General features: G+C 38.3%; 1 protein-coding gene across 6 annotated transcripts in view; it reads right to left on the bottom strand.

The window, feature by feature from the left end:
* Positions 1–17,597, bottom strand: part of EFL1 (elongation factor like GTPase 1) — a 169,933-nt gene that overhangs the window by 92,980 nt on the left and 59,356 nt on the right. For all 6 annotated transcript variants that reach the window (XM_063640140.1, XM_055277441.2, XM_055277444.2 and 3 more), the window contains 5 exons: positions 7,411–7,534; positions 5,594–5,670; positions 4,768–4,904; positions 4,029–4,151; positions 1,746–1,845 (listed from right to left, as the gene is read on the bottom strand). In XM_063640140.1, the coding sequence (XP_063496210.1) occupies positions 1,746–1,845; positions 4,029–4,151; positions 4,768–4,904; positions 5,594–5,670; positions 7,411–7,534 (561 nt within the window). The remainder of the gene's footprint in view (positions 1–1,745; positions 1,846–4,028; positions 4,152–4,767; positions 4,905–5,593; positions 5,671–7,410; positions 7,535–17,597) is intronic.

The following is a 17,597-nucleotide window of genomic DNA, read 5'->3' as shown; positions in this document are numbered from 1 at the left end:
CAAAAATAAAATCATTAAAATCTTCATGGAATAGAATGGATTGCATTATCAGAAATATACTAAAATCAGAAAAACATATGATGAATTATTAACAAAAATGCTTACAGAAAATGTAATTAATAGTAGAGGCATAATAATACTATTATTCATCAGCAACAAATGAAGGATGGGTAGAGCTAGCAATTTTAAATGATATAAATACATGTATTTCAAATCTTAACAGCAAGTTTTCCAATTCTCTGATATTCCCTATGATTCCACCAGAATCTCTCAGATACTCCAATGGCCAAAAAACATCCAAGATCCTAAAATTGTTACTACAAGAAATTGTTACTACATGTAGCACTGAAATATTATCTGTGAGTGGCCTAGATACATAATTAGACATTCATTCGTTCCATTATTCACTCATTTACTTACTCAGCCACTCATTCAAACATTCACTGACCTGTTATTCCCCCTTTCGGATATTCACTCATTCATTCTTCATCTACTCACCCATCTATTCCTTTACTTATCCCCAGGGCAAAAATTATTGAATACACCTATGTCCAAATCACTAGGGAAGTACTAAAAAACAAAGCATAACCTTTCTCCTGAAGGACAAACAGAATTTTATCAGAAGAAGTCTTCTCAGCTGGAGGAACAGCACAAGTAAAGATATGACATTTGTTCAGACACTAGTATATTAGAGAAACAGAAATAAAAATCTAGTCGAAACATGGTTTGGGGTCAGGTCACGGTGGTTCTGAAATGCCACTAAGACAGGTCAAGTTTATTTCACAGGCTGATGATCTAACCTTCAGTCACTCACATATCATTTTCATGATTTCTGCTATATCTGCATATTATTTATTTAATACTTATTTAAATATACAAACATTTTTAAGTCAATAAAACTTTAAAATCTCATCATGGTAAAGGCTTTATCACCTGACATACACAGGCAATACACACAAATACACATTAAAATAAATATGACAACTAATTAAATTAAAACTTATTTCCCTAAGTACCACTGAAATCATCACCAACACTTTACACTTGAATCAAAACTGCTCAAGGCAGTGAGAATCATTAAGGGTTTTTGAGCAAGAGACATATCTTCATAGCTGAGTCTTATAAAGATCACTCTAAAGAAAGAATGGCAAGTGGATCAGTGGAACTAAAGATGGGGCAGGAGAACCAGCTAGGAGATTGCTGCAACAATATGCACAAGAGATGATCAGAATCTAAACTAGTGGGGAAAGCAGCAGAGACAGAAGGAGGGGGACACATAAAAAACAGGAAATGTAGAAGAGACAGATTCACCAAGACTCTGGAACTTGAGAAATATCCCTCTCTCACACCCACCACACCCATGCACACATAATACACACAGGGAAGCAGAGATCCTCATACATTCATAATTACTGAGGTAGACAGAATTAAACGAGAGAAGGCAGGCTTAGATTAGAACTCGCCTGACATGTTCAATAAAAGTTAACTGTTGCTACTACTACTAACACTACTCTTCAAACTTACATCACTTCAATTCAATATCCCAGAGCTGATTTCAACAGCTTTCTCCTACAGAGGTATCACAAAAGGATACACTACTGTACAAATTGTATGTTACCCTGGGGGTTGGCTTGATATGAATTCTGGGTTGAGGAGGAAAAGCATTATCCGTGCCCCTGCTACCCACAGCCCAACCAAACATACATCACATTCCTAGCCCAGCCCAACTTTCCCCTTTCCCTTACCTTGGCTTATTCTGAGGCAAGGCCTTAGCATCAACTGCAAACATTTTGGAAACAAATATAATAACTGGAGCAGTGTCCTCACTTCCACATTTCATAAAAGCTAAACAAATAGGAAGTAAAAATGTCACTATTTTTCCCATTATTAAAAAAAACAGATTTTTCTGGAAAACAATTAAAATGTTTAGAACATGGCATCATCGAAATACACCAGAAGTCCATAAGTTTTTCCAACTATGATAAAAATTTTAATTAGAAAGGGGTAAGACTGCTAGGAAAGAATAGCAGAGCAAGAGCAAACAGAGTTGGCAGAAATAAGGAAAGAAAAGCAAGCAAATTTGATGGGGTGAGGGATCTCATATGAAAGCTAAAGCTATGCAATGAGGTTAACCACCTACTATAAGCACTAATACATTTTTCACTGTATCAAGTATAGAAAACAGAATTGAGGAATGTTACCAAAGGCCAACAATCAACAAGGTAGCTTGTTAACAAGATATATAAAAATCAATAGCTTTTCCAATCCCCCACAGTAACAAGTTAGAAAATAAAATGGACAAAAATACTGTACTATATTAACAAATTCTTAGAAATAAATTAAGATTCAATACTATTAAGATACCAGTTCTCCCTAAATACACAAATTTTAATGCAATTTCATATTAACATATGAACATTTTCCTTAACCTATACTGGAGGTAAAAAAAAAAAAACATTAATTAATGAATTTTTTTAAAACAATTCCGTCACCTCACGTTAAAATAATTTGTATACAAAGAATTCAACAGTAAAATATAAACAAGAAAAAAGAAAACCACAGGAAGTAAGAATCAAACATGTATCAGAAGTCGTGCCAGTGGAAGCTTTGAATGCGGAACAGAACGACATACTCTGATTTATATCTTAAGAGGATCACTCTATTTTGTCTGCAATACTGAGAAAACACTAACAGGAATCAAGAGCAGAAGCAGGGATACTAGTTGTTTCGTTGCTGTTGCTGTTGTTTGTTTGTTTGTTTTTTCAGACGGAGTCTCGTTCTGTCGCCCAGGCTGGAGTGCAGTGGCGTTATCTCGGCTCACTGCAACCTCCACCTCCCAGGTTCAAGCGATTCTCCTGCCTCAGCCTCCCCAGTAGCAGGGACTACAAACGTGTACCACCACGCCCAGTTAATTTTTGCATTTTTAGTAGAGATGGGGTTTCACCGTGTTGGCCAGGAAGTGAAAACATTGGGAAATAGCTGAATTCCGTATTTCAAAGGAAGAATAAACAGGATTTGCTGATGGACTGGATGTTGGAGTGTGAGATAAATATAAGGGCCATAGATGACTCCAAGGTTTTTGGACTGAGTAAATGAAAAGATTGAGGTCCCCCTAACTGAGATGGGAATGACTAGGTGAGCAGGCTTGGGGATAAGATAAAAAGCCCAGTTTGGGATATGTTCAGTTGAGATGCTTCTTAGACAACACAGTGTAGAGGGAGTTCTAGATATCAGTCCAGAGTCCAGAAAACAGACATGCTCTGAAGACACATAATTGTGGGAATTATGAGTATGTAGCTGTCATTTAAAGTCTTGAGATTGAGTGCAATTATCAAAAGAGGGACTATAGGTAAAATAGATGAGGATCAAAGACTTGAACCTTGCTTGAGGCACCCCAAAGTTAAAAAGCCAGGGAGATGGGAAGGAATCACAAAAAGGCAATGAAGGATAAGCAGCCAGGGAGACAAAAAGAAAAGCAGAAGCACGGGAGTGGAAGCAATGGAAGCCTAGAAGTCAAGGGAAGAAAGTGTTTCAAGGAGGAGTGATCAACTGTGTCAATTGCTAGTGACAGATCTAGTCCTATGAAGACTGAAAACTGGCCATTAGATTTAATGAACCGAAAGTCAATAGGGATGCCAAGAATAACTGTGTAGTGGTTTGGGGGCAGGGTTACAAAAGCAATAGAACTGGAGGAAAAGAATTAGAGATAAGAAAATACATAGAGACAAATTTCATGGAACCTACAAAGCCCAGAATGGGAGCTTCATTTCTCATGAGGAGCATGTGTACAAGAAGTCACTGGTCTCACCCTACTGGCTGAGCAAAATGGCTGTAACAAGAAAACCTTTGGGGTGAGGGTGGGATGCAACACTGGTGAAATGGTCATTTGTGAAACTGTTCATCTGTGGAAGTGGACATTTGGCAAATTTGCCATTTGGCAAACTAGCATTCAGCAAACTGGTCAAGAGCAGTCTGGATGGAGGACAGTCAACGACATGGTATATTCCAACAGGTCCATCTTTCCTCACCTGCTTTCAGTGCTTGAGTTTCTGGTGGAAGAGAGTCAAAAGTTTGTGATCCTGTGCACATCAGTCTCTCCACTCTCTCGGCTGTAATATCAAGGGGACTAGGAAGTTTCTGACACACCATAGCTGAAGTCTGTTGTTAAGGACTCAAAACCTTGAGCCAGTGCCTCCCACCAAGGCGAAGATTCACTGTATGCTCTAAATATTGAGGTAACAAAGTCTATCCATACAGAAAATGCCTGTGCTGTAAGGCAACACTGCTTTATGCATCACATCTCAAAACATGCATACAATTTCAGGGAGTTCACAAACTCCATAAAGCTCAGAAAACGATCCTCATGACAGATACTTTAACACTGAGGCCCATGGAACAAATGAGAACAGAGCTTAGCAGGCTGGCTACAGGTGACCTTGAAATGAAACAGTTATCTAACACAAACATCTAAATCATCTACTTATATTTAAATCTTAGTGTAAACATTTTTATTTTTACAGATTACTAAAACACAAAAAGAATTGTCTTCCTAAAGAAGTTCACTATTAGTAATGTTAACACAAATTAGTACTAGTGTATTAATTATTAAAGTGTTTAATACAGTTTCATGGTAGAACACTAAATAAGCAGAGAAGACTTATTTTGGATTGAATGTTATTTCCAGAGAATGTCCTGGTTGCCATAACACATTGTTTTTTGTAGCTTTATCAAAACTATTTCGTTAAAAACCATTAGAATAAAGGATACCAAGAACAGCATGGGATATGGGTAGCCACTGACTGCAAATGGCGTTGATCTGAACTTTAGGGTCTGAATGTCGTGCCTCCCGGGCTCCAATTTTTAATCCTAAAGAAGTCACTATTTTATCAATTTTGTCTTTGTCCCTATAGTAAACACAAGATTGGAGAGGGGAAAAGTCATATGCACATATAAACAGGCAGTGGAACCCAACATTATTCAGCATATTTTTACCCTAATGTGTTACTTTTTCAAAAAAAGCTAAAAATGATTGAAGGGAATCCTGCCGCCACAGAAGGGGCCTCCTCAACCTCTACTCTTACACTTTCAAGTGAATCCTTCTTTAAGATTTCCCAGGAAGTACTTCTCCACAATCTCCTCAAGCAAGCTATATCAAGTGGTAAAGCAGCCTTACAAATAAGTGCTAACAAGTCATTATTCCACCTCAGGAATAACTTAGAAAGTAAATTTACTAAAGCAAACTTATACCAGAAAAGTTATTTCTCAACTTCCCCATTAATGATCCTAGCTATCAAGCACCTTTTCTACTTTACTATTTTTTAAACGTGGGTTTGCATAAACAAAGACCCAATGTTTCTTTCTATCCTTTCAACTCTTCTCCTCAGAACTCTGTCCCTCCAACATCACCCTTTAGCTGGGTTACACAGACTTCTTTAAATTGCTTCCAAGCCATGTAATCAACTCATCTGTAGAAGCTCTGTTCACTTTCTCAGTCCATCTCAGCTTTCTGAAGCATGACTCATCAAACTGGAAAGCGAGACAAATTATACTGCCTAAAGATGCCTAAAGGTAAACAATGTTATAAGAGTCTTACTTTTTCAAGACAGCATCATACAAACTCCATATATTTTCCAGGATCAACTGTACAAATAAAGGTTTCTTTCCTTTGGCCTGTACAAAAGAATATACGGGCTTAAGTTCCTGAACATTTAATAGGCATTTATATATTCCTTCTTGACATGCTTTTATTATCAATATGTTTCATTTCTACTTGAAAATATTTATTCAAAAATAAAGTAGATGAAAGTAGTTATAAGAATGCACTAAACAGCCAATAATCCACAATCAGTAATAATCCACTGTTCTTTCCTCTGGGAACCATAGACTTTACAAGTGATATGACCATTTGTGGGTCATATTACCATGGCTGCCATCAAACACATACAGCACACAAGCCAAGAGCTAAAACTTCACTCTGCACATGCAGGCTCTTTCCATGGACTTCAGTCTAAAATTATGTTAGAAGAAACATAAAGCATTCTTAAACATATTTCTAAAAGTTCACAAGGATAGGAAAATTTTGAAAACCCAAAAAACCTCATCATTTCTCTTACCAAACTATGCAAAAAGTTAATAGCAAGAGCACCTTGAGGGGTATACTCTCCCATATACATGAGGTGGGATATATTAATAAATTGATACCTCCTTTCTGAAGAACTACTGGCAACAGTATTAAGAAATTAAAAGTCATTCGCTTAGAATGCTCAGTTTTAAAAAAAAAGCATCATGAAGACATAAAACTTATGCACAAAGATGTCTATCATAACTCTACAATATCAAAACATTTGAAAAAAAACTATGTCCAATCTTAAGAGAATGATTCATAAATGATAGTGCTCTCACAAAATAAAATAACAGGGTGCTTACTGAATTATTTCATATAATCATCATAACTATCCTATGAGATAAGTGCTATTATCTACATTTTACAAATGAAATAACTGAGATAAAAGTCATACAGCCAGTAAGTGGTGGGGCCAAAATTCAAACACAGAGTCAACTCTCAAGGCACGCTCTTTCCCACTTAGCTATATTCACTCCCTTTAAAATATATTGTTTATAAAAAAGCTTTTAATGGCAAGGGAAGATGTTCAGGATATGACAAAAGCAAAAGGGCAACTACATTGTATAAACAGCATAATCTCAACTGAGGGATGTACATATCTATGCAAAAAGAATGAAAGAAATTACAAACATCTACTAGCAGTGATGGCTTCGATTGTTTTGTTTGCTGTGGCTTTATACTTGTGAGTACTTTCTCAAAAGCAATGTATATGATTTTCAATGAGAATAAATTTATGAAATCCTGATTTTTACATTAAAATCATAAAGCTCCAAGAAAAGTATCCTTTGAGGGTATATGACAGCATTCCTACACCACCTCTATCTATAGAAGGGGTTTCAGGGAGCACCCACCTCTCCCGATCTACACTGCACGATGACCAGGATGCAGTGAGATAAGGCCTCAGCTGAGACTAGAAGGACAGTGTGAACTATACAGGGATGTCTAGAAGAGACATCTCTTTATGGTGACAGAGACAAACAAATGCACGGCACAAAATTTGTGTCTTCAGGTGCCCAAGATCTAAGATTTTTGGTCTTCTGAAAAAAAAAGAAAAGAAAAGAAAAAGCAGTTCTTTGTTCACTATACTTAAAAGGACTAAGAATTCTGTATGAACAATACCTGTGTATGAGACTTGTAAGCCTTTCCCAATTATATACAGTAAAAAACTCCTCATGAACTCACCTGCATAAGTTAAAGCTGAATTACATTTATTAAAGATATTACAGTATAGGTTTTCATACGGCAAGAATATGACCAACAATCAAAAGGGGCATATACCACATTACCTGATCACCTTTCATGATCTTTTTAGCCTTCATATTTATATAGTAATCTCCCCACAAGGTTTTCATAAGAACTTCCTTTTTGATGCCAATTTTTTGACTGTAGATTTTGGCGAAGTGCTCAATTCTGAAAGAAGACCAAATGTTCATTTTATTAATAACAAAGATTAGCATAGCTAATATTTGAACATTTCTGTGACAGGTACTGTTCAAACTTCTTTGCAAGTGTATTACTAAACTTAATCCACTATCCTATAAAATTTCCCCATTTTACAGAAAAGGGTAATGAAGCACAGAGATATCACACAGGGAAGAAGTGAGGTGGGGATTTAAATCCAAGCGGTCTGGCTCCAAAGCCCATGTTCAGGTCTACACGAACATGAATTGTAATACATGCTATAACTTTCTTTCTTAATTTTGCAAGTGTAACACAAGATAAAATTAGGGACAAGAAAATGCAAGCTACAGCTGCCTGTCACAACTATGCCAACAATAAAATTTTATTTCAGCTACTCACTGCTATACGTGACAGTTGCTCACAAATGAAAGAAACTCTTGAGCCACAACCTGCCAAAACAAGATTTTTATTATCCTAGATTAATGGTAAACATACACACACTGACTTAACTCGAATCAACCCATAGAGAAACCACTTACCACCATGGTCTCCAGTCACAGGAGGACAGTCAATCAACAACTAAGGGTCCTATATATAGCATCTGCATTGTCTGGATAAAGGACCTAAGAAATATCTTTTCTTTAGAGAACAATCTAGTTTAATCTAAGGTTTGAGATTAGAATTTTCAAAGTACCAGCATCTTAAAAGATGCCTGCTCAGGACAAAAAAAAAAAAAAAAAAAAAAAAGATATCCCCAGTTTTTTTCCACACCATACTGAAAGCCAAACCTAATACACTCACACAAGAAAAGGAAATAAAAGCTATACTGATTAGAAAAGAAGAAATAAAACTATCTTATTTGCAGGTGACTCCTTAATCACTCCTCCAGAAATGAAGACAAGGTGAAAGGCTGAAATCCACTGGTAGAGTTCCTATGCCTCAAAAAGAAAGCAGGCTCTGCCTTGCTGCCTACTCTCTGGATCCCTAAAAAGAGTCAGGCCTCCTCCTGGCTTCCTGTGTTTCAGCACACCCAGAACGGCACACAAAGCCTTACTTTCAGATGTTAAGTCAGGATACCCTTAACTCTGCGGCTTTTCACTTATCAACACCCAGTTTTGCTAGGCAGGCTGTAACCTGCCATGCAGATTTGCAAATCCAATTCAGGACCTACAGGCAGGTCCAAGGTCTACACGTGGAAGGAAACAACAGGAAGCAACCACTGTGGACTGACTTCCCAGGCATTCTCCAACCTAACTTTAGAAGGGAGCCTTGTTCTTTCGCAGTGATGCTCCCTGGGGCCTCGATAATACAGCTGAAGCTTTGCTCTCCACTTTGGCGACTTGGGTCTATTCTTAGATGGTTAAAACTGGAGATAATGACTGAGTGATGAACACATGAAACCTGTGACATTTTCTTCTTTTAAATTTGAATTATTTTTTCACCTGATAAAGGACCAATTTTTGTATATCCTTCACTGACACTTAAATTCTGACTTGAATTATTCTATTCATATGGTTCATGTTCCTGTCTACTTAACCTGTGAAAATCTCCCCCAAACCATGTACCTGCAGAGTTCTACTTGTAGTTCTATTTTTTTAATTTTATTGTTATTATACTTTAAGTTTTAGGGTACATGTGCACAATGTGCAGGTTTGTTACATATGTATACATGTGCCATGTTGGTGTGCTGCACCCATTAACTCGTCATTTAGCATTAGGTGTATCTCCTAATGCTATCCCTCCCCACTCCTCCTACCCCACAACATGATGTTCCCCTTCCTGTGTCCATCTGTTCTCATCATTCAATCCCCACCTATGAGTGAGAACACCTAGTGTTTGGTTTTTTGTCCTTGCAATAGTTTGCTGAGAATGATGGTTTTCAGTTTCATCCATGTCCCTACAAAGGACAAGAACTTATTATTTTTTATGGCTGCATAGTATTCCATGGTCTATATGTGTCACATTTTCTTAATCCAGTCTATTGTTGTTGGACATTTGGCTTGGTTCCAAGTCTTTGCTATTGTGAATAGTGCCGCAATAAACATACGTGTGCATGTGTCTTTATAGCAGCATGATTTATAATCCTTTGGGTATATACCCAGTAATGGGATAGCTGGGTCAAACGGTATTTCTAGTTCTAGATCCCTGAGGAATCGCCACACTGACTTCCACAATGGTTGAACTAGTTTATAGTCCCACCAACAGTGTAAAAGTGTTCCTATTTCTCCACATCCTCTCCAGCACCTGTTGTTTCCTGACTTTTTAATGATGGCCATTCTAACTGGTGTGAGATGGTATCTCATTGTGGTTTTGATTTGCATTTCTCTGATCGCCGTGATGATGAGCATTTTTTCATGTGTTTTTTGGTTGCATAAATGTCTTCTTTTGAGAAGTGTCTGTTCATATCCTTTGCCCACTTTTTGATGGGGTTGTTTGTTTTTTTCTTGTAAATTTGTTTGAGTTCATTGTAGATTCTGGATATTAGCCCTTTTTCAGAGGAGTAGGTTGTGAAAATTTTCTCCCATTTTGTAGGTTGCCTGTTCATTCTGATGGTAGTTTCTTTCGCTGTGCAGAAGCTCTTTAGTTTAATTAGATCCCATTTGTCAATTTTGGCTGTTGTTGCCATTGCTTTTGGTGTTTTAGACATGAAGTCCTTGCCCATGCCTATGTCCTGAATGGTATTGCCTAGGTTTTCTTCTAGGGTTTTTATGGTTTTAGCTCTAACATGTAAGTCTTTAATCCATCTTGAATTAATTTTTGTATAAGGTGTAAGGAAGGGATCCAGTTTCAGCTTTCTACATATGGCTAGCCAGTTTTCCCAGCACCATTTATTAAATAGGGAATCCATTCCCCATTGCTTGTTTTTGTCACGTTTGTCAAAGATCAGATGGTTGTGGATATGCGGTATTATTTCTGAGGGCTCTGTTCTGTTCCATTGATCTATATCTCTGTTTTGATACCAGTACCCTGCTGTTTTGGTTACCATGGCCATGTAGTTTGAAGCCAGGTAGCATGATGCCTCCGGCTTTGTTCTTTTGGCTTAGGATTGACTTGGCGATGTGGGCTCTTTTTTGGTTCCATATGAACTTTAAAGTACTTTTTTCTAATTCTGTGAAGAAAGTCATTGGTAGCTTGATGGGGATGGCATTGAATTTATAAATTACCTTGGGCAGTATGGCCATTTTCACGATATTGATTCTTCCTACCCATGAGCATGGAATGTTCTTCCATTTGTTTGTATCCTCTTTTATTTCATTGATCAGTGATTTGTAGTTCTCCTTGAAGAGGTCCTTCATGTCCCTTGTAAGTTGGATTCCTAGGTATTTTATTCTCTTTGAAGCAATTGTGAATGGGAGTTCATTCATGATTTGGATCTCTGTTTGTCTGTTATTGGTGTACAAGAATGCTTGTGATTTTTGTACATTGATTTTGTATCCTGAGACTTTGCTGAAGTTGCTAATCAGCTTAAGGAGATTTTGGGCTGAGACAATGGGGTTTTCTAGATATACAATCATGTCATCTGCAAACAGGGACAATTTGACTTCCTCTTTTCCTAATTGAATACCCTTTATTTCCTTCTCCTGCCTAATTGCCCTGGCCAGAACTTCCAACACTAGGTTGAATAGGAGTGGTGAGAGAGGGAATCCCTGTCTTGTGCCAGTTTTCAAAGGGAATGCTTCCAGTTTTTGCCCATTCAGTATGATATTGGCTGTGGGTTTGTCATAGATAGCTCTTATTATTTTGAGATACGTCCCATCAATACCTAATTTATTGAGAGTTTTAGCATGAAGGGTTGTTGAATTTTGTCAAAGGCCTTTTCTGCATCTATTGAGATAATCATGTGGTTTTTGTCTTTGGTTCTGTTTATATGCTGGATTACATTTACTGATTTGCGTATATTGAACTAGCCTTGCATCCCAGGGATGAACCCCACTTGATCATGGTGGATAAGCTTTTTGATGTGCTCCTGGATTTGGTTTGCCAGTATTTTATTGAGAATTTTTGCATCAATGTTCATCAAAGATATTGGTCTAAAATTCTCTTTTTTGGTTGTGTCTCTGCCAGGCTTTGGTATCAGGATGATGCTGGCCTCATAAAATGAGTTAGGGAGGATTCCCTTTTTTTTCTATTGATTAGAATAGTTTCAGAAGGAATGGCACCAGTTCCTCCTTGTACCTCTGGTAGAATTCGGCTGTGAATCCATCTGGTCCTGGACTTTTTTTGGTTGGTAAGCTATTGATTATTGCCACAATTTCAGAGCCTGTTATCGGTCTGTTCAGAGATTCAACTTCTTCCTGGTTTAGTCTTAGGAGGGTGTATGTGTCGAGGAATTTATCCACTTCTTCTAGATTTTCTAGTTTATTTGCGTAGAGGTGTTTGTAGTATTCTCTGATGGTAGTTTGTATTTCTGTGCGATCGGTGGTGATATCCCCTTTATCATTTTTTATTGCGTCTATTTGATTCTTCTCTCTTTTCTTCTTTATTAGTCTTGCTAGCAGTCTATCGATTTTGTTGATCTTTTCAAAAAACCAGCTGCTGGATTCATTAATTTTTTGAAGGGTTTTTTGTGTCTCTATTTCCTTCAGTTCTGCTCTAATTTTAGTTATTTCTTGCCTTCTGCTAGCTTTTCAATGTGTTTGCTCTTGCTTTTCTAGTTCTTTTAATTGTGATGTTAGGGTGTCAATTTTGGATCTTCCCTGTTTTCTCTTGTGGGCATTTAGTGCTATAAATTTCCCTCTACACACTGCTTTGAATGTGTCCCAGAGATTCTGGTATGTTGTGTATTTGTCCTCGTTGGTTTCAAAGAACATCTTTATTTCTGCCTTCATTTTGTTATGTACCCAGTAGTCATTCAGGAGCAGGTTATTCAGTTTCCATGTAGTTGAGCAGTTTTGAGTGAGTTTCTTAATCCTGAGTTCTAGTTTGATTGCACTGTGGTCTGAGAGACAGTTTGTTATAATTTCTGTTCTTTTACATTTGCTGAGGAGTGCTTTACTTCCAACTATGTGGTCAATTTTGGAATAGGTGTGGAGTGGTGCTGAAAAAAATGTATATTCTGTTGATTTGGGGTGGAGAGTTCAGTAGATGTCTATTAGGTCTGCTTGGTGTAGAGCTGAGTTCAATTCCTGGGTATCCTTGTTAACTTTCTGTCTCGTTGATCTGTCTAATGTTGACAGTGGGGTGTTAAAGTCTCCCAGTATTATTGTGTGGGAGTCTAAGTCTCTTTGTAGGTCACTCAGGACTTGCTTTGTGAATCTGGATGCTCCTGTATTGGGTGCATATAAATTTAGGATAGTTAGCTCTTCTTGTTGAATTGATCCCTTTACCATTCTGTAATGGCCTTCTTTGTCTCTTTTGATCTTTGTTGGTTTAAAGTCTGTTTTATCAGAGACTAGGATTGCAACCCCTGCCGTTTTTTGTTTTCCATTTGCTTGGTAGGTCTTCCTCCATCCCTTTATTTTGAGCCTATGTGTGTCTCTGCACGTGAGATGGGTTTCCTGAATACAGCACACTGATGGGTCTTGACTCTTTATCCAATTTGCTAGTCTGTGTCGTTTAATTGGAACATTTAGCCCATTTACATTTAAAGTTAATATTGTTATGTGTGAATTTGGTCCTGTCATTATGATGTTAGCTGGTTATTTTGCTCATTAGTTGATGCAGTTTCTTCCTAGCCTTGATGGTCTTTACATTTTGGCATGTTTTTGCAGTGGCTGGTACCGGCTGTTCCTTTGATGTTTAGCACTTCCTTCAGGAGCTCTTTTAGGGCAGGCCTGGTGATGACAAAATCACTCAGCATTTGCTTGTCTGTAAAGTATTTTAATTCTCCTTCACTTATGAAGCTTAGTTTGGCGGGATAGGAGATTCTCGGTTGAAAATTCTTTTCTTTAAGAATGTGGAATATCGACCCCCACTCTCTTCTGCCTTGTAGAGTTTCTGCCGAGAGGTCAGCTGTTAGTCTGATGGGCTTCCCTTTGTGGGTAACCCGACCTTTCTCTCTGGCTGCCCTTAACATTTTTTCCTTCATTTCAACTTTGGTGAATCTGACAATTATGTGTCTTGGAGTTGCTCTTCTCGAGGAGTATCTTTGTGGCGTTCTCTGTATTTCCTGAATCTGAATGTTGGCCTGCCTTGCTAGATTGGGGAAGTTCTCCTGGATAATATCCTGCAGAGTGTTTTCCAACTTGGTTCCATTCTCCCCGTCACTTTCAGGTACACCAATGAGACGTAGATTTGGTCTTTTCACATAGTGCCATATTTCTCGGAGGCTTTGTTCGTTTCTTTTTATTCTTTTTTCTCTAAACTTCCCTTCTCGCTTCATTTCATTCATTTCGTCTTCCATCACTGATACCCTTTCTTCCAGTTGATCGCATCGGCTCCTGAGGCTTCTGCATTCTTCACGTAGTTCTCGAGCCTTGGCTTTCAGCTCCATCAGCTCCTTTAAGGACTTCTCTGCATTGGTTATTCTAGTTATCCATTCATCTAATTTTTTTTCTAAGTTTTTAACTTCTTTGCCATTGGTTTGAATTTCCTCCTGTAGCTCGGAGTAGTTTGATCATCTGATGCCTTCTTCTCTCAACTCGTCACTCATTCTCCGTCCAGCTTTGTTCCATTGCTGGTGAGGAGCTGCGTTCCTTTGGAGGAGGAGAGGCGCTCTGCTTTTTAGAGTTTCCAGTTTTTCTGCTCTGTTTTTTCCCCATCTTTGTGGTTTTATCCACTTTTGGTCTTTGATGATGGTGACTTACAGATGGGTTTTTGGTGCGGATGTCCTTTCTGTTTGTTAGTTTTCCTTCTCACAGACAGGACCCTCAGCTGCAGGTCTGTTGGAGTTTGCTAGAGGTCCACTCCAGACGCTGTTTGCCTGGGTATCAGCAGTGGTGGCTGCAGAATAGCGGTGGCTGTAGAACAGCGGATATTGGTGACCCGCAAATGCTGCTGCCTGATAGTTCCTCTGGAAGTTTTGTCTCAGAGGAGTACCCGGCCCTGTGAGGTGTCAGTCTGCCCCTACTGGGAGGTGCCTCCCAGTTAGGCTGCTCAGGGGTCAGGGACCCACTTGAGGAGGCAGTCTGCCCGTTTTCAGATCTCCAGCTGCGTGCTGGGAGAGCCACTACTCTCTTCAAAGCTGTCAGACAGGGGCATTTAAGTCTGCAGAGGTTACTGCTGTCTTTTTCTTTGTCTGTGCCCTGCCCCCAGAGGTGGAGCCAACAGAGGCAGGCAGGCCTCCTTGAGCTGTGGTGGGCTCCACCCAGTTCGAGCTTCCTGGCTGCTTTGTTTACCTAATCAAGCCTGGGCAATGGCAGGCGCCCCTCCTCCAGCCTCGCTGCCGCCTTGCAGTTTGATCTCAGACTGCTGTGCTAGCAATCAGCAAGACTCCGTGGACGTAGGACCCTCCGAGCCAGGTGTGGGATATAATCCCCTGGTATGCCGTTTTTTAAGCCCATTGGAAAAGCACAGTATTAGGGTGGGAGTGACCCGATTTTCCAGGTGCCATCTGTCACCCGTTTCTTTGACTAGGAAAGGGAACTCCCTGAACCCTTGCACTTCCCGAGTGAGGCAATGCCTCGCCCTGCTTCAGCTCGCGCATGGTGCACTGCACCCACTGTCCTGCACCCACTGTCTGGCACTCCCTAGTGAGATGAACCCAGTACCTCAGATGGAAATGCAGAAATCACCTGTCTTCTGAGTCGCTCAAGCTGGGAGCTGTAGACTGGAGCTGTTCCTATTTGGCCATCTTGGCTTCACCCTCTGAACATATTATAGTTCTATTTTTGTCTCATGCACTTTGTTGTTATGATAATTGATAGTTAATCTCTTCACTAGTAAATGTGTAAATTACCTATACAAAAATGATCCTTATGCCATAATTCATTTACCACAAATCCTATTTTATTATTGATATTGCCAAACCTCTCTTTTCATTCATATTTGGTTGACATAATCTGAGCTAAAGCTTTGGTATTTAGCCTCTGTCCATTATGCTTTATGTTTATCTCTTTTATGTAGCAAACTTCTGGAATATTTTAAATAAAATTTCCTTTCTAAAAAATATCTCCTTAGTAGGGGATTTCATAAATTTAGTGGTATAATCATTTATTGGTACAATGGTTTTGATTAGTTCGATTTCTGGTGTGGTTTCTATTCTTCCAGGACTTTTTTTAAAATGTTGATTTGTGTTACCCAGACTGTATTATACATTATTTTATCTTTTATAATGTCATGTCAGATAAATATCCTGCTCTTAATTCTGAAAGTGGTAAACTTAAAGATTTTTATAAGTAAACACTCTAAAACCTCTATCAAAATCATAAATTATAGTAAGACATTTGCCCATTTGCTTAGGCTAGGCTCTTCTAGTCCACCATATAAAATATTCACACATGTATACACATACGGGTGCATAAATCTTTCAAAAATCTTGTTGCTTATCCTTTTCATTCTTTTTTATCCCGTAGCTACCACAAAATTTGCTTAACATCAACCCATTCCACGTTACTGCTAGTGCTTTTATTTTTGTCATTAGTTACAATTCTTAAACACTGACAATTTCTAGCACTTCTCCATTCTTGAATTATATTTTAATTAATTTCCTCTACAGAGTAATTGCAAACAAGATTCTAAGAGACCTGCAGAAAGATTTATATTCCAAGACTACTGATCTATTCGTTGCCTATCTTCCTGAATGACAACTCAGTCAAGTATGAAATTACTGAGCCACACACCCTTTTGCCCTCCAAGCTACCCAGTAGATTAATGTTAACTACAGAATTCTAAGACTCAGTTACACAAAGACAGGTAAATCTATTACAAATGGCTTTTCATTGTCTCTTCTCTCCTGTCCCTATTCTATAAGGTTGAGGACTCAGTTCTATGTATCTAAAACAAGAACTTAGATTCTTGCTGTTACCCATCTAAGTCAATGTGCTTCTGCTTTTCAGAGCAGACTCTCCCAGATTAACATCAATTAACAGGATAGATTTAGGCAGAAGACCTAGGTTCAGCCTCTAGTCACACTTCTTAATTCTTTCCCACTGCAGAGTTTATAGAACCATCTTGCAAATTCTGGAATGTGCTCATTTTCCACCTTTTGTGACACATGCAGCTGTCAACTTGGCCTATTCACTGACATTTTAGAGGAAAATGGGAAGGAATAAGTCTCTGGTGCTTTCATTTCCACCACTACTTTCCCATAAATTCACATATCAACTTGTTGACAACAGACAATAGCCGATCTCTAAATCTGACCTTGTCTAATACAGGGGAACATTCACTTATTGGCTGATAGTATCCAAAAATGTTAGAAGTAAGGGCTACGTAAATTACCCTTATTCTATCCATTCAACTTTCTCACCATTCCCTTTCCTTCCACAATAAACTTCCCACAATTTGTGTGATTTAGACTAAAATTAGCATAAAACATTGAATCACTTATGAAAATCACTGTAAGAAAGGGACAAGCCTCCCACCTTGTGGCTTACTAGCAGAATGCTCACAAATCAGGAAATCAACAAGACTGACCCTATTATACGACTGAATGAATCTGAAGAAAGTCTTGAAATCATCTTAGCCCCATATTCTTGTTTTTTCAGATAAGTAAACTGAGGCCTAAAAAGGTGATAATGACAACCCATCAACCATATATGAAAAGTGCAAAATTCTCCGCAGGTTCACAATTTTTTTATCATATACGTATTACCTCAATTTATTTAAGTCTAGTATGACCTTTCGAGTATCAAATGGATTAAGGTATCTATAAGTTATTACAAACAGAAAATTATGATATTATATTACACTGCCCAAGACAAAATCTGGTCAAAGGAAAATTGGAGAACAAGTTCCTGTAAAAAGGAAAATACATTTTAAAAAACGAAGCCAAAGATTTGTTAGGCTACTCCCAAGCCTTGCATTCTAGTCAGCTCCTGATCCTTTCTTTCTTTCCAATTCTAAGTCATACTGATACATATTTCACGAAGAGACTCTGTTTCCTCCTAGTGCATCATTTCTAGTTCTATGATCCCTGCAAATTACATGCAATATCTAGCCCACAACTAAAGTTAGCTACAGTTATGGTCCC

The sequence above is a fragment of the Symphalangus syndactylus genome, chromosome 5 (genome assembly GCF_028878055.3).
Source record: "Symphalangus syndactylus isolate Jambi chromosome 5, NHGRI_mSymSyn1-v2.1_pri, whole genome shotgun sequence".
Classification (NCBI taxonomy): Eukaryota; Metazoa; Chordata; class Mammalia; order Primates; family Hylobatidae; genus Symphalangus; species Symphalangus syndactylus.
The sequence above is the reverse complement of the archived record's forward strand: the minus strand, read 5'-3'. Positions and strand labels throughout refer to the sequence as shown.